General features: G+C 40.0%; 4 protein-coding genes across 6 annotated transcripts; 1 reads left to right on the top strand and 3 right to left on the bottom strand.

The window, feature by feature from the left end:
- Positions 1 to 3616: 3616 nt before the first annotated feature.
- Positions 3617 to 9969, bottom strand: LOC129732768 (exostosin-3). Its single transcript, XM_055693983.1, has 3 exons — positions 9578 to 9969; positions 6923 to 9514; positions 3617 to 4853 (listed from the first exon to the last, which is right to left on the bottom strand). Exons 1-3 carry the CDS (start codon positions 9728 to 9730, stop codon positions 4749 to 4751), a joined length of 2850 nt encoding a protein of 949 aa, XP_055549958.1. The 5' UTR covers positions 9731 to 9969; the 3' UTR covers positions 3617 to 4748.
- A 1313-nt stretch (positions 9970 to 11282) lies between these two features.
- LOC129728922 (uncharacterized) lies at positions 11283 to 13742 on the bottom strand. Its single transcript, XM_055687397.1, has one exon. The coding sequence runs from the start codon at positions 13740 to 13742 to the stop codon at positions 11283 to 11285; it is 2460 nt and encodes an 819-aa protein (XP_055543372.1).
- Positions 13743 to 18040: 4298 nt separating this feature from the next.
- LOC129732767 (serine-rich adhesin for platelets-like) lies at positions 18041 to 21920 on the top strand. 2 transcript variants are annotated; one of them, XM_055693982.1, is made up of 7 exons: positions 18041 to 18128; positions 18219 to 18440; positions 18496 to 18671; positions 18730 to 19682; positions 19921 to 20919; positions 21104 to 21417; positions 21476 to 21920. In XM_055693982.1, the coding sequence occupies exons 2-7, from the start codon at positions 18307 to 18309 to the stop codon at positions 21762 to 21764; spliced, it is 2865 nt and encodes a 954-aa protein (XP_055549957.1). In that variant the 5' UTR covers positions 18041 to 18128; positions 18219 to 18306; the 3' UTR covers positions 21765 to 21920. The 2 variants fall into 2 exon arrangements, with proteins under 2 accessions (XP_055549957.1, XP_055549956.1); XM_055693981.1 differs by having other exon boundaries at positions 18085 to 18440.
- LOC129732775 (U6 snRNA-associated Sm-like protein LSm1) lies at positions 21835 to 22741 on the bottom strand. Of its 2 annotated transcripts, XM_055694002.1 has the most exons (4): positions 22723 to 22741; positions 22527 to 22655; positions 22283 to 22467; positions 21835 to 22124 (listed from the first exon to the last, which is right to left on the bottom strand). In XM_055694002.1, the coding sequence occupies exons 2-4, from the start codon at positions 22573 to 22575 to the stop codon at positions 21954 to 21956; spliced, it is 405 nt and encodes a 134-aa protein (XP_055549977.1). In that variant the 5' UTR covers positions 22576 to 22655; positions 22723 to 22741; the 3' UTR covers positions 21835 to 21953. The 2 variants fall into 2 exon arrangements, with proteins under 2 accessions (XP_055549977.1, XP_055549976.1); XM_055694001.1 differs by lacking the exon at positions 22723 to 22741 and having other exon boundaries at positions 22527 to 22706.
- Positions 22742 to 23296: the final 555 nt, after the last annotated feature.

Here is a 23296-nt window from a genome sequence, read left to right as displayed (position 1 = left end):
AGAAAATTGAGTGAGATTGGGAGAGCGTTACACACACACACACACACACACACACACACACACACACACACACATATATATATATATATATATATATATATATATATATATATATATATATATATATATATATATATATATATATATATATATATATATATATATATATATATATATATATATATATATATATATATATATATATACACACACACATACGCACACATACACACACATACAGAAAATGCTCAGCTCGTCAAACTAAGTCGATTGATATACGAGATTCGACCCTTTGGAGCACTTTTATACCTTTGGTTTTTCCAATGATTGATATACCTTTCTAGGAGAAAGGCAAAAAATGAAATTCGATAGCACAAAACTTCAAGCATATGCAATACAAGTAATGCAACAAACAACCTTATGTAGTTCTAAGTCAATCTTGCAATCGTGGCTTTACATAGAACCCTTGTGATTGTTTAGATCTAGGATGGTTTGTTTGAATGGTATAACGTTTTCGGCAAAGTTGTATATAATATTTTATCTTTCCAAAAATAAATATATATGCCGTTGCAACAAACTTTTTTTTCAACAAAACAATTCAAAATTTATAATCATAAAAAAAGTTGTAAAGTTGCCCTTCAGAAATATCGTAGCACAGATACATATTGCGTACACCTCTGCCCGAAAGACGGTTGGTCGCTTTCCTAAAGAGATAGTGAACTCTATATCTGGTCCGTAGATCCCTGATCCAGTCTGGGACCCGATTTTTGAGCTATCCATTGTTCCACACCGAACGATCTGTGTTAATCACCCTATATAGAACGTCCATGTTTGGTTTTGCTTCCATCCAGTCTGCGACTGTTGTCACTAAAGCTGTTAGCTTGAACTCCTCCAGGATGCTTAGGTGACCCGTTAGGCCACCTTCGAGCACCGTTGTTTCTTCGTAGCCTAAGTGCACCAAGCTCTACCTCCTTCTTCACATGCAGATGTAGAGGCAGTAGGCAGAGCATGGCTTCCATGGCTGTAGTCGGCGTTGTGGTAACTGAAAGACAGTCCAGTTGATGAATTTTGTTAAGTTTTGCCTGGACTGTCGTTTCATTTACCTTAGGCTACCATACTAGGGATGCGTTGGTTATACGTGGCCGAGCAATGGTGATGTAAGACCAGAGTGTTAATTGAAGTTTTAACCCCCATGTCTAGCCGAACAGTGTACTGCAAGGCAAGATCGCTGAAGTCGCCTTCTTGATAGCACCCTTCACTTGGTGAAGGGTATAATTTCTGTTTTAGTGGGGTTTATGCTCAGTTCTTCTTCTAAGCACCACTGGGTGGTGATGCTTAGAGCCGTTTGCATTCGACTAGAAAGAGTTGCATCACATTTTCCCCTAACAATAAGGACTAAATTATCGACATAACCAATGACTTCGTAGCCTAGCTGCGATAACTTAGTGAGATGAGCGTCTACCACCAGTGACCATAGCAGTGGAGAGAGTACTCCTCTCTGAGGACACCCCTTTTTCTGCCTCAACTGTGACAGACGTATCTCCCAATGCAGCTGTGAAGTTCCTGCTAGAAAGCATTGCTTGAACCCAGCTCATTGTAGTATTATCGACTCCTTTATTTTGTAGAGCCCTGTGAATTGATGCAGAGGACGTGTTATCGAAGGCTCCCTCAATGTCAAAAAAAGCGTTTCTCGATCTCGTCACTAGGCAATTCAAAGCGGTTTCTAAAGATTTGCCCTGTTAATAGGCATTTTGATGCTTATGGAAGGGCAAATTCTTCAGAAACTCGCTGCGGTTATAGTTATTCGGGATTTTAACTTTAGAAGAATTGGAGTCAGACTTATAGGTCTGTAGGCTTTGGGCAATGTTTTATCTTTTTCGCCAGGCTTTGGTAAAAACACCATCTAAACGTTCCGCCAACTGACCGGGATATGTCCCAGAGTAAAGCTTGTTCAAAAAAGGCTGATGGGATCGGACATGATGATTCCCTCAGATTTTTGCAGAAATATTGTAGAATGCCATCCGGTCCCGGTGACTTCATAGGCTCAAAAGAGCTTAGTGACCAGTTAATAGAAGTCTCCGAGAACAGTCGACGAGCATGCACTGCGGAGTCACGTGACGTCATGCGTCTTGATCCGAGGCTTTGTTGCTCCTCAATGTTCGACCCGGTGTTTATTCAAGCAGGTACACACCTCGTGTGTTCACATCCGAGTTTTTCCAGACTGTGTGGTGCGCGTTGGCATCGCAGCCGTCGATGAGTGGCTTATTGATGCTTAGGCAGTACCGCACAAGCGCTGTATCTTCGGATGGTGGTATATCGTCCACGTCCCCCGGGAAGTAAGCAACGACCATTTCCTGAGTGCCGTTGGTCGTCTGAACTTCCACCGCGATGGCAGCTAAATCCCGTTGAATGAATTCTGTGATGGGAACAAATTTAATATTTCTATTCAACATAATCGCAGTCCTAGGGTTAGACGCTTGACTGCAATAGATCAACTAGCCGTTTGGATTGGCTAAGCCAAGGATCCTAATGTCGTGAACCCATGGTTTTTGGATCAGCGCGACGGTTAGCTGATCTTTGGTGAACCTCCGGCAAAGAACACTAGTTGCGCTCATTGCATGGTGGAGGCTGGACGCAGCGTATGCTGCTTACTTTAAGTGGAAGGCGCGTTCTTCATCGGACTTTGTGGAGTTCCGATTGGCGGTCGGTTGCCATCTGCGGAGACGCTGGGAGGGGTTGTCTGCACACCATCAGCAGTAGGCTTCTGTTGCAGCAGACGGCAGGCGGTAGAAGTACGACTTCCACGTTTCGTCGTGGGCTGCGACTGCTCACGCTTACTCCTTTTTCGATTTTTCGGCGGAACTTTCTTCACTGTCGCTGAATTGCAACGTGCAGGTGGCAGCGGCGCACTCCCTGAGGCAGTCTCCGAGCGTACCTTTCCTGTGCCCTTCCCTTTGCAACAGAGCCCTTCACGCCTGTGTTCGTAGGCACTCTGCCAACCTGCCGCATGCGTGCTTTGCCATACTTAAAGTTCAGCAGGAAGCTTTTAGCCGCTATTTGGTTCGCAGACTGTCGAACTGATAGTGGACTGACGCAGACCAGCTCCACCATCAGTTCGACGGTCTTTCCAGTGACGTTGGCGCGTGTGGAGAAACCATCGTTCTCGTTTTGGAGTAGACGGAGTGTTCTCTCGTACGTGATGTCCACATTGTCCTAAAAGTACCCGACGATTCGTAGTGCCTTTTTCATGTCCTCCGTGTGAAATACACACGGGCCTAATGACGGATATCTCCTGGTCCGCAGCGTCACGAATATTTCTTTGCAGTTCGGGGGTAAGTTGGGAAGCTGGATAGTCGATCGATGTGATCGACAAGCTTTTTGCCTCTTGCATCTCCCTGTAAGTTACCCCTGTCATTTGCACGGTGCAGGAGGCAATGTCCGGGAACCCAGCATAGTGTGTGATGTTGGCTGCGAATTCGATTGCTTGTACTCATGGGTGAGAGGAGTAACCTTATTCGAACGCTTGAAGGACGGATGCAGAGTCGATGGAAATTACGATCAGTAATGTTTATTTCAGGACAAATTTCTCAATCTTTCAAATGAAATTTAATAATCGTTCGATTTGGTAGCTTATTTGTTTATTACAATTAGTATATATGTACCTATTAAAACTGATTTAAGTGCATTTTTAAATCAATTATAAATGTTCCCTCCTCAGGACTATAAAATATCGATGGCAATTACATACATTGAAACAATCGATGCATGTAATTTTTTTTACACAAAGTATTATTCCTAACAGTAATCACTATGTTTTTAGTTATTCAAATTACGATGTGTGATATTTACAAAAATGCAGTGCATTGATTTTAGACCCGACCTTGCAAAAAAAATTCCTAAACCGACTGTTCTATTACATTTGACTGTTTCTTACTTGCAAAAACGCGATTACCAAAACCAAACATCAGGAAATAAGCACATCAGAAGAATAATTCTTCAATTTAAACCTAAATGTAGTTAAGAAAGCATCGAACAGCCTGACTAGTGCTTTATTTAAACACGTCCAACATTTTCGTTAAAATATCTCTTCCTGTTCGGTAACTGTTTCTCTCGTTTAGCTTGATCAGACTTTCTCAAGATAACCTACAAAGTTAGACAAGCTTATTGCTTCATATTGATCATTGTTCCATACATTGTTTGTGCAATCCGATTCATACTGTTATTGCAATTTATTGGCCTTTTTTGTTTATCAGGCATATAATCTCTATGGCACTGCGCGAAAGAACGTGATTACCTTGCATGAATTAAAAACTATTAAAGCTAAACAAATTTGTTCTACAGCGAACAAAATCGTCTTCATCGCTGAGTCTTAGAGTAAAACATTTTGAATAAATCTAGTTTATACATCCCTTATTAAAAACTATACGTAATAGCATAATTATATCTACACATTATGGATCGTGTATCTAGATGAGTACGACTATTTTCAACGAGAAATTCACTGCCGTTTGAAAACACACATTCCTTTGTTCTTCTTTCTTCTTCTTTTTTGGTTGAAATGTCTGGCTGGCTATGCTCAGAAATTGGTGTGCTAAAACGGGGTGCTGATGCTTTTGCAACCGGAGATCAACAGAGCAGGATCCCGATATTAAAAGTGCGCGGAACGATCGTCAAAAAAACGAGACGCTCATGTCCAAGCTGTGATGCTCTAGTTTATACTCCACTGGTTGGTAATGCTGGTTGGTTCCCTAGATGAATTTGAAACACTTTTGCTTGTCGTGCGGTATCCGTGTTTTGAACAGGATGGAATCGGCTCGATACTGAGTGTTCAACAGTGGCGTGTAACCAAATACCTGTAAGGGATATTTTTGTGGGAAAATAAATTTGTTAGTTAGGTTGAACTATTTAAGTCTAGCACTCATTTTTCATTTTCTGTCAATTGTGTCTGTTTGTTTTAAAAGAGTAATAAATTTACTCAACCGATTAGATTAAAAGGCGATCGATTAGACGAGCGTTCAAAATCTACACTCTAGAAAATAGGCACGTAAAATCCACCTGAAAAATCACGTAAGTGACTGACCTTCAGAAAATCTGCCATTTTACGTGACATTAGTAACTTTCACCTAAATTTCACGTACGATTCACTGTCAATTCACGTAAATCGGTCAAATTATAATGTAAATATTTTGAACGCGTTGGTATTTGTGTGTTTTGACTTTGTTAGTGTTAGTGCGACTGTGGTGTGACGTTTCCGACAACGGAATTTACGTGAATTTTTTAGTATGCAAAAAAAGTCAATATGGCGTCCAAGGAACTCCTAAGCTGCTTCAGCTAGTTTTATATTGGAAAACACGCAATGTAAGTAGCCAGAATAATATTTAGATTAACAGAGGAAACATATAAATTTTTCAAATTTTCAGTTGGTGAATTCTTTCCGGACGATTGGAATGGTCAACAGTCATTTTCGAGCGGAACTATTCCTGCCGGTTGAACGGTCGACATCTTTCCGGTCATTCCTGTTTTTTTTTCGTGTCGGAATCTCGATTTTAAACAAGTAATTATTTTTTAGTATTTTAAAATAAATTATATTTCTTATATGCGCTGTCTAGTTTATTTACTTAAAATTCACGTAGATTCCATCTGCATAACACGTCAAAAGTACGTGAAAATCATGTGGGGTTTATGCGTTCTGTTTATGGTTTCACCTAAATATCACGTAAAAAGGTACGTGAAAATCAGGTTATAATTACCTGACCAACACGTAGACGATTGACACTGAAGTTGACACTAACACACTAACACATGAACGGCTTTCGAGAAATCGGCAAAAGTTACGTGAAAAGAAGGTGGATGAGAATCAGCCACTTTTCCCGGTAAATTTTACGTGCATTTTTTTCAGAGTGTACTTTGAGCTTCTTGACTATCATAGGTGGCTTTTAAAGCATTTGGGAAACAATGGCCTCGAATAATAATTTTTACTTTCTGTTTGTTGCCTCAATTCGTGGTGTTTAAAGTTATAAGAAGAGTTCTACGAATATTAAAGACTGTTACAGGAAGTTAGAAATAACACCTTCCCAAAGGGTGAATATTATTTTGATGATAGCGATTTCGAGATTAAATAAATATAAATATATATTTCCGATTTTTACAAAATCATAACCGGCAAAAAATACTTTCCAAGAAACTGGCTTACATAGACATTCGGGTTCATTGATTCTTGTATGATTTCGGCAAAACAAAATTGGGCGCAAAGCATATCCTTATCACCACACTTTGCAGCATAAATGTAAGTATTTGCCTTATCAACAACTTTTTCCTCACAAACAGTTTATGTACTGAGGTATAATCTAGCTTTTCTTGTTTCTTGTCGTCCTACATAAAACTCCTTATTTTCAGAGAAACTTGAGTAGCTATGTAAGCTTTTGGTATTCAGCTGATAGCTGGCTTTAAGCAACTTTTCGGTTACTTCTACTTCTTATACATTTTAAGAATCAAACTCTCCTTGACACGCTGGATGTTGAACCTTAAGGTAACATTATCTATTTTTTCAATCGCAAAATAGTTTTCAACAACAGCAAAATTTCTATTATTTCAACAATTCCATAATTTTAAAATTTCCATTATTTTAACAATTTAATGTTAATAGAGCTATTTAACCAACTAAACACATGAGATACTTGTGGCGAAAAGTCATAAGTTGCTCTGTTGAACTCAATAGTTATTTCGTTGCAGTGTAGTAAAACTCCACCAAGAAATGTTAAAGAATTTTTAAAATTAGTCTAAAATTTTGGATTGTTTAGCGCAATCTGGCCAAATTTAATAAGAATATAGTATAAACAAAAGAAAGATATAACATCGAGCAAATATTTTTTTTTCCCTATTGAACTAAAATTGCCAAATTACTAAATCATATTAAAATTACCTTCGTAAAGAAGTTGATACATTTGTGCCGCTCCTGAAAATGTGTATCGTCTTCACTAAGCGACACGGGACAACCAGGACAGCGGAAGGTCCATCTGGAGGTGACCTTGACCGGCGGCTTCCGGGTGACATGCGACACCAGGAAGTTCATCGCAATATCCTCACAATTCATGTATTCGTCAACCTTATCGCGTATCGCCTGAGGCAGTGCATACGTGTATAAGTAGGTATAGTACTTGTGGATGAAAGCAGCTCCCGTCAGCACCATGCTCAGTTCACAACTGTAGTTTGAATTGTAGTTCCATGCATCTAGTGTATTAGTATCCCATGCATGAAAACGTCCGGGAAAGCCTACGACACGGTCTCGGTGCTCGCGCCATACACGGAAACCAAACAGAATCTCATCGTGGCGCAAGTGGGCGTCGTCATCGACCGAGAGAAGCGCTTCAGTTTCGATAGCATCAAATGGAAGAAAACGATTGTTCAATGAATTGCGTGGCGCACGAACAACATGAACCGGCACACCTATGTCCGGCCAACGTAAATCTTCCAATGGTGGTTTTGGTGAATTCCAAACAACAATCACTTTATGTAAATACGGCAATCCATAAAGACGGCTAAGAGAATCCATTAGAACCTGCTCGCGCTCATAGGTGAGGATTACGATTGTAAACTGTTCCCGAGGGTAGTTCCCACCGAGGGCTTCACCAAATTCTTTGCCAGCTCCACCAGCTCCTTTACCAATCGGTCTGAATCCCATATGCGAACCGATAAACTTCGCATCGGAGGGAAGAACTGGATCGAACGGTAGTTGCGGGTACAATGCAAAGGGATCTGCCCAATCATTCCAAGCTTCACGCGACTGTATCAAAAGTGCAGTGTAGTTTCGCCTGAATGCAGGACTTGGATAGGGCGGCTCTATCGGTCCTAATGATTCGTCTGGTTCTGTATCAAATACAGGATCAGACTTAAGCGGAACAAAACTAGTGTTGAACACACTATGCGCCACGATCGCAGAAACTGGCTTCGGAGGTATACCCAGGCGGTCCCTTAGACTTGCAATAATCGTATCGACCGTCGCTTGTACTGAGCTCAAATAACGTTCCCAAATAAGTCGACATTGACGACGCATACTTAAAAGATCGGCATCAGGAATAGCTCGCAGTAGAAAGTGCAATTCAGTAATTCTCGCTTTTGGCAATAAGATCGCAGCACGGCGCCACTCGATGGTTTCGGCATACGGCAGCTCTACTTGATCACCTCCCAAAACGACAGGGATGGCTCCGGCTCTCAATGCTTCGTATAATCGGGCATTAAATAGGGTTGAGCTAATACTATTTCCACCTGGAGATAGAAGCAACGTAAACGTAGAGTCTTTCAAAATAGACTTTCGAGAATTATCCGTTCCACACAATGACCAATCCCGAACTGCCGAAGGATTCCGTTGTTCTGTGGCAGGAATACACTCGAACTGAAGAAGGAAACGATCCTGCGTATGTCCAGATGACATCTCCTTCAGATGCTCAATTATAAAATCGTCAACAGTTTCTGCTTCGTCATCGACATGGTTAAGACCGGTCTGATTTTGCTGTGCATTCATCTCTCCTTGAAAGCTCAACAGAAATTTCCTCCTGGCTGGTAACATTGGACTGCATTCCTGCCAGACATCGCCGCCTGGAGGCCCCAGAATTGGGGGCACTATAATGTCAAATCCAGCTCGAAACTGCTCTACTTCAAAACTCGACTGCACCAGCATGGCTCGACCGGTATTCATTTGGCGGAAAACATTACCAGTTGCCAAGCTCAAATCACGTCGTGCGAAATTCAAGAGAACATGGTTTCTACCATCCCCTCCCCAATATGGGAGTAGCTTCAAGCGTGTAACGTTTAAACTAGTGGAATAAGAAGTTCGTTTAACATTATTCAAACTGCTGAACGCATACCGACTATTCCGTTGTATTTCCTGTTCAGGAAAGGCTTCACCCACCAGAACCATGAATATACAAGCCTTCTTGGGATCGTTAGTTAAATGGGCGTTGTATCCAAGTGTCTGTTTGATAGTTGTCTTCAAAAAACCGTCAATATCAAACCCTCGGTTAACCACCGAGTTCGAGTCCGGATCATATAGAAACACCGGAAATCCTGATGTCAAACTGCAACGAGAATGATCGAAGCATGTACTCATTTTACAGTCCCTCACTTGCGATGAGGAAATAGGTTGATTTTTCTCTGGTACTGATATTGAAAAAAGCGGCTTTGGGAGTGCCAACTCAGGTGTGTTTCGAAGCACAGCTTCCTGCTGAGCGACTTGTGCCTGCTCCACCGATATTTTCAACCTTTCAAGCTCCGTTTGTTGGCGTCCAAGTTCCTGCTTGAGCTCGTCGATTTTCTGATTGTACAATCCAATCTCGGATTGTAACTTTTGTCGTCTTGCTTCCAGGTCTCGGAGCTCCAGCGAAACTGTTCCTTTAATTCTCAGCATTTCGTCAATTCTAAGCTTTAAATCAGCTGCTTTCAACGGACTGATCTCCTCAAACGCTTCAAGCTGTGATCTTGTTCGGTGGATGTCATTGTTCTGTGTATTTGTTTCGTCCTGGAAATAAAAAAAAACTTGCTTAAAAATTCTGATATTGAAAATAAAAACAAGTTTACTTACATTCAATAGAAGGCAATAGAAAATGAATGATACTAACAGCAAACAAACTGCAATAATTATACCTATCCTGTACAACTTCATACGCTTCAACCAGTTACAAATACCAGCGCCGGATGTAGAACCACTTCCCATTAGTGATTCGTAATTAGCCATGGTATTCTAGCTAAACTTACAATTTATTTCTGGAAATAAACTTTTTGAACATGTTGTGACCTTTATCTAGTGCAGACGATTTCGCATTTAATGCCCACGTTCTTGAGATGATTTACTAGTTGAAAACGAGACTAATGAAATAAATATTTCAACACTTTTTCACTAAAAAACCCTAAATTAATAATTTCTGAAGTATGCACTGTTTTCTATTTTTTTTAATTTCATTATTTTTGTGCTTGACAACAGTAACCCCAATGGTAAATATATGTTAAAAATGACACCACAGTAAATTACACTGAAAATATTTCTCACGCTCATATACGATATGCTCTTCAAACATACATGCCAACAAACTAACTCCACATACATAAGACATACGTAACACTCAGGAAGAAATCTTCCAAAAAAGTTGGTACAAAATGAACTACTCGAAAGTACCAACCTCTGTGAAAAAAACCTCTGTTTGAGTTGTTTTTGATGGCAGTGTACCTGCGCAGCCCTGCATTTTTCTCGTTCCTACTCGAAAAATGCTGCATTGATTTTGTAAATAACTTTTTGACAGTTCCTTATGGGATTTTCTTTGGGGCTCGATAAGGCCGAGAGAAAGAAAATTCATTTTGTTCATTATTTATCGAGCAGTTTGACAGGGCGAGGTACGGAGTACTATGGGGCAACGTGTACCAGAAAAAAAACGCCAGTGTTACGTATGTCTTATGTATGTGCTAACTCCATCATTTTATCCTGTCGAATTTTAAAGAAATCCACGGTATTTTGACGTGTTTCGACATGAACAAAATTGGTGATAAATATTCCATTCACCACAATATATCTAACTAATCAGAGCAGTGGTCTGATTAGCTCCAGCAAGGAAAGCTATTAAATGCCTTGTTCAGACTAAGCCGCATATCTCCTGATATCGCCAGATGATATCGGATATCACTTCGGGTGTTCACACTACAGTGATATGATATGGTTCGACCTCTAATTTGGTAATTGAACAGAGAAGAAAACAAAAACAAGTCAAAGCAAAAACAACTGCTGCAAGTTTGTTTTTTATTGGTTTTCGAGCATGATCCGCGATATCATGTAACCCAGATTGTTGGAACTATTTCCGTAGCAGACCAAACACAAGGATTTTTGGATTCAGCTTTAGCTGTAAAATGTATTTTTTTTATAATAAGGATATGTGTTTCTTAATTAAATACCTACAAATTTTCAGTTCAATCTATCACCGTCGAGATTCTTCCCGTATCCTTTTTAGGTTAACAAATTACAACTAAAATTTTAATACTATATATTTTAGAGAGGGAAACACAATTTCAATTAACTTACTTGAATTGTAAATAGTAGGTTTAAGTAGAGTAACAAATTAATTATTTAATTATTTATTTTAGGTGGAACAAATTTTAGAAATATAGTTTATTTCAATTCAGCAGCTATCGAGCATGACTTTTGCTTTCTATGAACGATCAGTTAAGGAGAATTCTTGCTTGTCACCGCTACGTGCGTCAAATGTGCCCGGCCACTATATGCCAATTTCTTAGCGCGTAGTTTACACTGCTGTAGTCGTCGGGGGCTTTTCGCCGTCACATTCCCCCACCCGTGATCCGCTATCAGGATCACCATCCTTCATGACGTCGAGCAAAGCCAGCTTGACTACCGGCCTTCGAAAAACTCCTCCCTTAGTGCGTACCCATGCTTGGCGTACACGACCATCTATACCACAACATACTTTCTCCACTCGTCCTCTTATCCATTGATTTCTTACTGTCCCATCTACTACCAAAACCAAATCTCCTTCCTTAATTTCTCTGACATTCCCGAACCATTTGGACCGCCGTGAGATCACTGAAAGATATTCTTTCACCCATCGCCTCCACAACTGATCAGTCAAGTGCTGCGCCAGTTTCCAGCTACTTCTGAGAGCCAACCGATAATTTATTGGAAGTACAGGCAATTGCTTAACCCCAGAGGAACTGCCCAACAGAAAGTGGTTTGGGGTGAGCGCTTCCTGGTCTGCCGATTCTAGAGGGATATATGTTAACGGTCTCGTATTTATCATTGCTTCTGCTTCAATGATAACTGTCTCTAGCGTTTCGTCATCTGGCTTCCGTGGTGCTTCTATAATTGTTCCAATCGCAGCTTTCACAGAACGAACCATTCTTTCCCATACTCCACCCATATGAGGAGCCCCAGGTGGATTGAAGGTCCATCTGGTATTTGAGTTGGTGAACACTGAAGCTAGGGTTTTCTCTCGATCCCGAATTTCCTTTTTTAATTGGTTGTTGGCACCATGGAAATTTGTCCCGTTGTCGCTAAAGAATTCCGCAGGTGAACCTCGCCTCGACACGAAACGCCGAACTGCTAGTACGCAGGACTCTGTGGACATACTGTGTACTACTTCCATGTGAACAGCGCGTATACTCAGGCACGTGAAAAGTGCAACCCAACGTTTCACGTTGCTGCGCCCGAGTTTAACCAAGATCGGTCCAAAATAATCAAGACCCACGAAAGTGAACGGTCTTACAAAGGGTGTTACACGGACGTTTGGTAATGGGGCCATCGGTGGTGGCCTTGGTATGGCGTTGTGTATACGGCACAATGCGCATTGTTTGGCAACGTTCGCGACTAACGCTCGCATCCTAGGAATATGGTATTCCTGCCTCATTTCGTTTATAATCGTCTCTCTGTTAGCGTGGTTGAAACGACGATGAAACTTATCTGCCAGTAAAAAGGTTATACGCGATTTCTGTGGTAGAATAGCAGGGTGTCTGACTGCATATGGCACCCAAGTCGCTGTATCGATCCTTCCTCGTACCCGCATCACACCGCATTGATCTAAAAACGGCCAAAGTTTGAAGATAGAGCTCGCCCTAGATACCGCTGAATGCTTCCACTGCGACTGTTCGTTGATTTTATTGAGTTCTCCTAGTTCTTTACCATACCATTCCTGCTGTGCTTGCTTATATATCGTGATTTCAGCCTTGAATAATTCTCCCTGCTTCAATACTCCGAATTCCAATTGTTCGCCTCGACGTTTCCGCCTTATATTATCGACGAATCTGAGCACTATTGCCACCGTGCGTTCCAGTTTTTCCCAACAGCTAAACCTGTTTATTTCCATCAACGGCACGATCTTCTCGTGAAAATTAACTCGACGAATTTCTTCCTCAGTAGAATAAGGGACAGTTCGTTGTTTTGGCCAGAAGCTCTCCGGTTCTGACAAGAATTTCGGCCCACGAAACCATGGATTGTTCGCGTCAAACCTCGGTCCTCCTCCCCACTTTGTCGCCATATCCGCCACATTCAATTCACTTTCAACTTTTCTCCATTCCTTTACATCAGTTGTAGAAAGAATTTCCGCCACACGAAACCCGACGTACTGTTGATACTTTCTACTGTCTGACCGCAACCACGCCAAAACTATCTCGGAGTCTGTCCATAGGACACGTCTAGTTACTTTGAGTTTATGCATAGTTATGACACTGTTTAGCAACCGCGAACCCAGCACGGCACCACGCAACTCCAAGCGAGGAATGGATATCATCTTGAGAGGAGCAACTTTAGCTTTTCCAGCGACTAATGCTACTTCAACACCTTGGGATGTTTCCACTCGAAAGTAGATTACACTAGCATAAGCAGATTTACTAGCATCTACGAAAACATGTACTTCGAGCGTCGAGTAAGTACTATATCCGGCTCCAGGGAAATAACACCGGGGTACTTTGACCGAATTTAGCTCGTTCAGGAGCGCCGTCCAACGCCTCCATTGTACACACAACGTACTGCTTATTGGCTCGTCCCAGTCAGCACCTGATGCCCATATGTCTTGCATTAATGTTCGGCCATGAATCAGGAAAAAGCAAATTAAACCTAGCGGATCGAATAAGCTCATAACTACACGAAGAACTTCTCGTTTAGTTGGTGTATGCAAATCATCCAGCGCTTGTTGAAGATCTTGGCGCCATACGTAAGTGTAGGTGAGCACATCACTGCTTGGGATCCACTTCATTCCCAAAACCGACTCCACAGTTGCCCCCTTTTCCGCATTGATAAGTTTCTCAACTTCTATCGACTCTGCACCGACTTGCGCTACTATTGCTGGATCGTTGGAAAGAAAATTCCTGATTTCAAACCCGCCTTCTGCGTGTATCCGCTTAACTTCATTCCCCACCTTCACTGCTTATTCGGCTGTTTTAAAACTGTCCAGATAATCGTCCACATAGTGGTATTGTAGAATAGCCTCAACCGCCCTCGGGAATAGAGCCTCAAACTCCTGCGCATTTAGATTTTTTATATATTGTGCAGAGCTCGGCGAACACGTAGCTCCGAAAATAGCTACATCCATTACAAAAACTTCGACCTTTGATGTTGCTTTATCTCGCCACAGAAATCGCAAGAACTGACGGTCTGCTCGCCTGATGAAGAAACGATGAAACATCTCTCTTATATCTCCCGTCAGTGCATAAGCATATAAGCGGAAATGAAAGAAAACTGCAATCAGCGACGTCAGAAAATCAGGACCTTTCAACAACGTTGAGTTTAATGAAATATGTTTCAACAGCTCGATTGTATGGGATATCAGGTGATATGGATGGTGTTATGGTCTCGATAGCACGAATCGCCTGATATCAGGTGATATGCGGTGTATTGTGATTGTGATTGTGGTATAATTGATTTTTCATCGCTGTATCCTCCTAAAGGCCCAGGTGCGCACACGGCGTAATGACGCTTTCTCCATGCAAAATAGAAGGCGTGACCACCATCACTCTGTTGTGTTAACTTTGTTCCAGTGAAAAAATAAATAAAATAAATAAAAATTAAAACTTCGAACACAAATTTTCGAAATTTTTGATGTGTTTGAGACCTATCTAAAGGCCCAAATACACACCCGACGCATTGAAGTCTTCCTCATACAAATCAAAAGGCGTTATTGAGTTATTATCCAGAGAAGAAGGCGGTCGCCTACCGCCTTTTACTGCGCATTTGACTGCCTTCCGTGTAGACGCATCGTGCATTCTATATCGCGCATTTTTATGTGTCACCCTTTTCTGGTAAACTTACTTCTATTGGTAAAAGCGCTGGCAACGCCTTGTTGTATTATTTCCCGTTTAAGTATATCGTTTTATCGTAATTCTGTTTTTCCTCCAACAAACAAATAAGCATAGATGGGAAGACATGATTATCTCCCAGCTAGTCTCGAGGTACTATGCTGGCCTAACGAGCTAGTCGTCATATGTTCGAGTCCCGGCTTGGGAGAGACTGTTAGTGTCAGTAGGATCGTAGCGCTAGCCCCGCAACTGTCCTGTACACTTAACAGTCGGCTGCGAAATCTGTGTATAGTAAACAGAAGGTCGAATTCCGATACGGAATGTAGCACCAAGGCTTTGCTTTGTTTTGGTATGAACACGGCCTTCCGTGTAGACGAGTGGAAAGTGGGAGATGCTAGAAAGCACATTAGAAGGTTTCAAGGAGGTACTGATAATTTTCGTCAGGAAGGCGTTGTCACGTCGTGTGTGTATTCGGGTCTTAAATATGGCGCTAACAATTGGGTTATTCAGCTATTCACGGATTTTTGATTTTTTTATATCAGTCAAAAGAGTGTAATTTTCGTTACTGTGATCTTTTGGTTCATTCTTGGAAACGCAATTTTTAACAGGACAGTTCCGCATTTTTATTCGAGCTGAAAATTTTACTATGTAAACAAACCCGCGACAACTGTCAAATTCCTTTCTTATTCTTGTTTTGTGACGTCATCGTGCAATGATCTATACACTGTAAATAAAAATCACGTCGAAGTAAAGTGATTTGCTGTTGAATTCGCACTACTTGCCTAACATTTGAGAGTTTAATGGAAATCTTTCGAAATATATTAATGCAAAAAACGATGAAATCAACAGCAAATCACTTTATTTTCTGTTGTTATGTTCATCTTTGTTGATATGCTTATGTTTGAGATACGGAATGTCGGTCAATTGGATAATTATATAAATTCACAATAAATTCAAGAGACTTCTTTTTATTTGAGATTTTTCATTTTTATTTTATTTTAGATTTTTACTTTAATAATAATAATATATAATAATTTAATAATAAGATAATCCTACAGATGATCCTTGTCACTGTATCGATGCAATCGCTTTCAGGATCTGTAAAAGAGTCGTTTTATTGTTATTTTAATTCAAAAGATTTAATAAAACTTACGCTCAAATAAATTTTTGATCTCTGGCTAAATATGCTGCTTGCGCTGTTCACCATCGTCACTAATTTTGTTTCGCCTCATGGTTTTGACGTTTGTCAATTGGAATTGCAGCTGTGATTCAATTGATTTAAACAGTGGTGATAATACAAGAGATATTCATTATAATACGATGGTGATTTCCATTAACCAGTTTTCAACGCAAGATCATTTCATTGGAAAGTGGTAATGATCGAGAAATCAACACTAAATCACTTCAACTTGCAATTCGATGTGACGAATTGAGTCAAGTGCAAAAACACTTGAAGTAATCGTGACATTTTTTCTAAGTGTAGCTCATTGACGTCAAATTATCATCGGAGGGATGTCAATTGACAGGTAAACGATAATTTTCAAAATATATCAACCAATTCGCTCTGACGGAGTTACGGTGCTGCCACCTTCAATTTGTTTACTCTATGAGTGCAGAAGATAGGAATTTCTTCAAGAGTGAATGTGATAGCAAACATTTTAATATTTTTCCCCAAAACTCGCATACGGGTAGTTCAATGTGTGTGAAGGAGATAATTTAATTCCGTCAGGGCGAATATCGTGTAATATTATCGAAATATTTTTCATGAAAATAAATTTCTCTGTGATAAAGGTGACTAGCCCCTAGAATTACACTCTTTTGGCTGATATAAAGAAATAAAAAATCCGTGAATAGCTAAACAACCCAATTGAAGAACGATTGAAAATTTTTGAAAATCACATTTTGCTTAGAAAATGCAGCTCTCTCAGATTATATAAAAAAACTGATATAGCTACACAACTCAATAGGGTGTTTTAATTCACAAAAAATACCTGCTTTTTTCATACTAATCGATGACCTTTCAGTACGCATTTCTCCTTAACCTTTAAATGCGCACGACGAAAAACCATCTAAAAGCATAAAATCTTTGTTCAACAGGTTGATAGCTCTAAAACTAACCAATATGCATAAAAAAATTGAAAGATTTACTTCGCAATATACATGGAAATATGACCATGTGTTTTCAAAACAACACTGCGACTTTATCGCAGAATAAAGTCGAAACAATTACTTTTGTTAACAGCTACTTTAAAATTAAACTTTTGTTATAATTTCTGATAATTCAGACATTTTCACTTACCACTAACCTTATTATTAAATTTATTTTCAAAGACTGTCAGCACCAGTTAAAAATTTCGCCATATTTTTTTCGTTTCCAAGATTTTGACAGCAAAAACAAAAACAAAACATTAAAATACAGTACTTCCAGCTGTTTTCTTCGTTATAGCTTAGAGAGCTGTTCTAATGAATTATATTTCTAAAAAAAAACTTAAATACATATATTTTAAAACGTTATTAGTAATAATGTTTTGAAACAACATTGCGCATTTGAGGGTTAAATCACACTTTACTTTACTAGAGACTGTGTTATAAAGAGATACGCAAAGAGACAAGCAGTAAATAGAGCAACCCTTTGCTAATATTCTATTTTGTACAATTCTGGCAACCACATTTATTTTCGCATGACTTTTCATACGCACTAGAAAGTGTAATGAAATTTCGAAACTTTGTAAGGATATATTACTGAGTTTCAATGCTTGTTCATACAGTTATTTAATTTTCAATGCATCACTCATAATATGAGCATGACGAACACATTTTTCGTTGAAACCATAATTGCACGTGATTCACAGAATTGATACTGATTGCAACACACATTCTGTACGAAAAGTAACACGCATGAGTTTGTTTACTTTGCACACTTGGAGCCTCGATTTGACGGTTAACTTGGAGTTTTCGACCTCACTCTTTGCGTATCTGTTCATAACACCGTCTGTATACTTTACCATTCAGCACGACAGTGGGTTGAGTTCGGGGTATATTTTTGCGCAAAAAAACTGTTTTACACACTTTTTACCGTTTGCTTGTTAGTCTGTTCTCTGTGCTTAAACTCCATAAAAATCACGTTTGGTGGAATAAATACACTCTTCCAGTTGATACATTTATCAGGAAACCGTGTAAAACTTCAGGAACCAATTACAACTGAGGTTAAAATAACTCAATTCAGAGTCAAAATTAATAAGCGTTTATTGTTACGATGTCAAAACTAAATTCCGCGGTGTTTTGAAATTGAAAAGGCCTTATGGAAATGCTTTCACGAGCAATTTTGACATTTTTCCGCAGTGTCGGTTAGTAAACCGTTTTTGAAAACTTTAATTTTTGTTCAATGGTTTTTTGATGTAAAAATTTGTGTTACTTTTTTGAAAACATGCTCTTAGGTCTTCAGTGAAACTCGCTAGAACCATGTTGTGTTTATTACATCGTTGAGCGTTTGAAATCGACGTTTTTTGGTACCGTTTGAAAAACATGATTGGAACGGAAGAATCCATCCGGCTGGACCAGGAGATTGCCCATAAACTACAAAATGAACATCCGGAGCAATTTGTTACACTTGTTCGAATGCACCTTTCATTTGAGTTAGACCTGAACACCGACACAGAGTAAGAAAAATATAGAAACAGATGGCAGCGTTATATTTTAAACCGTATTTTACAGAAACGACCCTACCGGCATTGAGAAATTGAAAAGCAAGAAATGGAAAGGTTTTCATAAAAAAGGAAAATCTTGCACTTCCGCGAAATCCACCTCTCCGGAAACTGAGAAATCTGTACTAACCAAACATAACATTCGCGATGTAGAGCAGCTTATCAATTTTCTTATACAGGAGAAAAGTATGCGTATTAATATCATCGAAGGGCATCGTTTAATAGTTTTAATTTGTTTCCACAGATATAATTCAGGAAGGTATTTTTCGAAAGACTGGTTCTCTTAATAGGCAGAACGAACTGAAGAATGCTCTAGTCCAAGGTATAACAATCTGCCTTGAGAAAGGTGATTTCACAGCTCATGATTGTGCGAGTGTGCTTAAGAGTTTCCTTGCTGACTTATCAGAACCACTTCTGACGGAGCATTACTACTCGGCATACTGTCAAGTAGCACAATTCTGCCATTCCAAAGAATCTCTGGCAGTGCGGGAAGATAGGCTTCTGAATATCATTCAGTTGCTGGTTTTACTGTTGCCCAAAGAGAATAGTATTCTTCTGAAGTGTATAATTGATATGCTGCATAAAACCATTCAGCATGAGGCGTTGAACAAAATGTCTGCGGACAACTTGGCGACATTGTTCACACCTCACCTAATTTGTCCGCGGAAGTTGTCTCCGGAGGCTCTGCACGCGACTGCCCAGCAGATGTGTAGTATTGTTAGTTTTATGATTAGAACTGGTCCACAGTTGTTTCATATCCCTCCCAGATTAGCTACGGATATTCGAGCATTTTTTCTAGAACGAAAGCGACGGAAGACGATGTCGCCCGATCATATACTAAACGAATCCATAACCTCCGATTCGGTGGCCAATACTGTGTACACCTTCGTGGATCGCGAAAAAACAGCCGAAGCACATGTCATGAATTCTACCGACACCGCACTGGCACAGCTGTATGCACACATACAAAGTCTTCCAGAATCTTCACGCAAGAAGAAACTCATAAAGCAGTTCAACCGCGAAAACGGACACGGTACCCCGCTGCAAGTACTGATGCTTAGGGAGAAGAATTCCGGTGGCTCGACAACGTCCAAGGGCCCGAAAAAGATTGGGGATTCTATCAAGCGGCACATTTTTCACAAAGGAATAGTTTCGAAGACTCCGAAGCGTAAAAATCAAACACCGGCTTGTTTTCAGGTAAGATTTCCCAGATTTTTTAAAATTTTAGCCACTATAATATGTGGAATCTACAATATCGTCGAAAGATTAAACGGTTTACTAATTAAAAAAAGTTCACCAAGGTGGCCACCTCGTCTGATAGCATTACGCTAACACGATTTTCTATTTGCACGGCATTCATCACAATATCGCCATTGTCACTAAAATGCATGTGTAAATTCATGTCATCTGCTGCTTTTCCATCATATTTATCCAGACTCCAAACGGAACGGTATCCCACATTCCAAAACAACGCGTGCTGTTCCAGACTCCAGTCTCCTCAGCGTCCAGCTCACCAATAACGCTAGGCAAGCGCTGCTCCACGGTTTCCAGCTCATCGTCGTCATCCTCCGATGGAGGTCTGGCTAGTTCCGATTCGGGAAAGTCTTCCCCTACTATTGGCGAAGCAAAAAGCAGCAATAGCAGTACCACCAGCACATCTACCAGCTCTTGTCAAATGGATTCGAAACGAACTGTTGAATTTTCCATAGACGGTGAAACAAAATCGAAAAAAAGTCGGGTGAACTCAGAGGAAACAAATGACGAACCTTCGCCTCCTGAAGATGATGAAGATTTTGTAGAGCAAGAAGGAGATCATATTGATGACACTGATGAGGACGAGCTACGAGACGAGGGGACAACTCTAAGCGATAACGAGGAAGATCACTTCTGTTCGCCAAATTTAAGTGATAGCAGGTCTAAATTTAAATCAGAACCCAATTTAACCACAGTTGTCTATGAGGAAAGCAGAGCAAGACCAAGCAACGGTAAGGAAAGGAAACTTTCCTTTCTTAAGAATAAATTAATAAAAGGTGTATCAATGGGAAGTTTACGGTTACCTTTCGGCCAGGAGAATCGGTCGGCAAAGAAATCATCGAGTTCGACTTCTTTGCTAAAATGTTGCTTCGAGGACCACTTAAAAAACGCAAAAAGATCAATTGAAGGACGTTCATCGTCCAGCTCAATGGCCTCGATAGACTCCCCCGTATGCCGACGTTCCAGTGACAAGCAGAATGTTCTGTCATCTCTACTTCATAGAACTTCTTCAGTTGGCAGTGAAGAATACGACACAGTAAACTTGGTTGACGAGAACAACGCCAACATGGATGTGAATAATTGGAACGTTGTCTGTCTAACAAACACTCCAGCACTCAGCGGACGTGAATCGATGTCTCCCATCACGAAGTCCACCCAACGGATGCCGAAGTCGATGCAGGTTAGTAACAACGAACGCTTCTTCATCATTGCTCTCGTGTCGTTTTATGCTAAATATATTCATTCTCACTCCAAAACTAAGCATGGCTTTTTCTGTGCTTCTTAAATGCTTCAAGACACCAAAGATGTATACGAAAACGTTATAAGTTCTAACAGTTCAATTTACTTCCTCCATACATCATTAGGAATCAATTATGACTCCACGCTCTCGAAAGCCAGTTATGTTGCTGGCGGGAATGAATACCGGAGAACATCAACAGATGTCTTACACTAATCAAAGCAGTTTCTCTAGCCTACGAGAAGAAGATGAAAACGAAACAACTGACGTAACATCTCAAAATGAGGATAATTACGTTCACTCAACTCAAGGAAGTACCACTTCGACTCAGTTATCCAACAACGCTGAAATACCGGTGTGTTCGAATGACTCAACAAGTATGACCGAAGCAGGTGCTTTGAACTTGAATGACGAATCAACATCATTGACCAGTACATTCCGGTAAAATTCCACCAAATACACTAAATTGTTAAAAACGATTAACACTTTTCTTTTGCAGCGATTACCTGTTAAGCCGTAGCGTTTTGACCGACAGCCCTGCTGATCTATCGTTTTCAAGCCAGCCAGACGACTTCGACACGAGCGCTGAACTGGATGACTTGAGCGAGTCAAAAATGAGCGAAAGTCTGCTGTTTTGTATGAACGGAAACCAACCCGTCCCTGATGAAACATTGATCAATCCACGAAAAGTTGATCCAATTGTTGATAGTGCTATTGCCGATGATAGCACGCGTGTTAACGAATTTGTGCTATCCAGTGAAACATTACTGGACGAAACTTCACTCTAGCGAGTGAAAATCAACCCCAGAAATTGGCCAAATCAATTTCTTAATTTTTCATTCTTAGCAATTAATCAAATTATGGATGAATACAAACATTTATTGTTCCGATACAAAAGAAACCATACGATAAACAAAAAACAATAAAATATAATCCATTAGAAATGCCGTTCCTTAAAACTATTCATTCTACGAACATTAAAACTCATCTTGCGTTAGCTCGGAATTTACATTCAGGCCTCGTTCCTTTAAGGCTTTCGCAATTAGTCGGTGTTTTTCCTGCTTAGCCTCCTGCTCACGACGCTGTGCATCTAAAATATCGTCGACTGATATCGCTTTCAGGGGTAGACTGTTTTCCTTCTCCCGGTCCTGAAAGCATACAATAGGATTTCAACCCTAAAAATTAGGCTCTAATCTACGTTTTGACCGGAAGCAGTCTGATCTGTTATGATGGAATCTATGGTTAATTATTTCGATCAGACTGCTTCTAATAAAAATGTAGAATATTTTGAGTAACTTGTTCGTACAATTTCTCCCAGGAGCACAACATTCTCGCCTCGTATAATGAAGACACCTCGCTGAATATCTCCGTACTCGTTGCCCACATGTATCCGCTCTATTGTCCGATGAAGAACTAAGTTTGCAAACTGATCAACGCTTCTTAGATATCCGATAAGCGTTCGACCATCGCGTAACAATACCATTAATTTTTCTAATGTAAAATGTAAATTGTGTTATTAGGAGTGACAATGTGGCTGTATCGATGCTTACTATCTACTTCATCCAGCAGATGAGCTGTACCAAAAAGAGGATTTTCCATATTAATCCAAATTTCGTGCTGAATGTACTTTAGTTTTCTGGTGATGGAATTCCGATTTCAAAAACGAACCGAAAACCAATCTGCAAATATAAACAAAGGTTGGCCGGTTTATTGAATACTGACATTTAACACAAAAGTCTTTAACACCTTTCAACACGAAAAACAGGATAGGAGTGTTTTTGCGGTTTTTGCACACAGAAAACTAAAATTACCCAAAATTAGGTTATTTTGACTCAATTCGGACCTTTACACTCAAAATATTTTTCACGTTATTGTTACGTGAAATTTCCTATACTTGTTCGTTTTCTGTCATTTTGCATGATTTATGTGACAAACATAACATCTACATGAAAATCACATGCATACTATGTTTTATCACGTAGCATCTAGAATGAAGTGTCGCGTGAACTCTCCGTGCGAAAATCCACAGAAATCAAAATGGCGAGCTGTTGCCTGATTCAGTCTTTGAATATGAAAAAGAATTTCTCGATGACTTGCCAATAAGTGAGCTTCAGATAAACCATTAGAATCCAACATCGAGTCTTGAGCTTACAGATTTTACACAGATTCAGTTCAAACGGCAAGGAATTACCTGAACAATAACAGTTGAAGCTAACAGTAATTATCGCCGGTGAATGTCGCAATATCATTTTGTCATTTTGTATGTCAATTCGTTTACGAATTTGCGATTTTGCATGCCCGTGCGACTCACCAAGTAACA

The sequence above is a fragment of the Wyeomyia smithii genome, chromosome 3 (genome assembly GCF_029784165.1).
Source record: "Wyeomyia smithii strain HCP4-BCI-WySm-NY-G18 chromosome 3, ASM2978416v1, whole genome shotgun sequence".
Taxonomy (NCBI): domain Eukaryota; kingdom Metazoa; phylum Arthropoda; class Insecta; order Diptera; family Culicidae; genus Wyeomyia; species Wyeomyia smithii.
The sequence above is the reverse complement of the archived record's forward strand: the minus strand, read 5'-3'. Positions and strand labels throughout refer to the sequence as shown.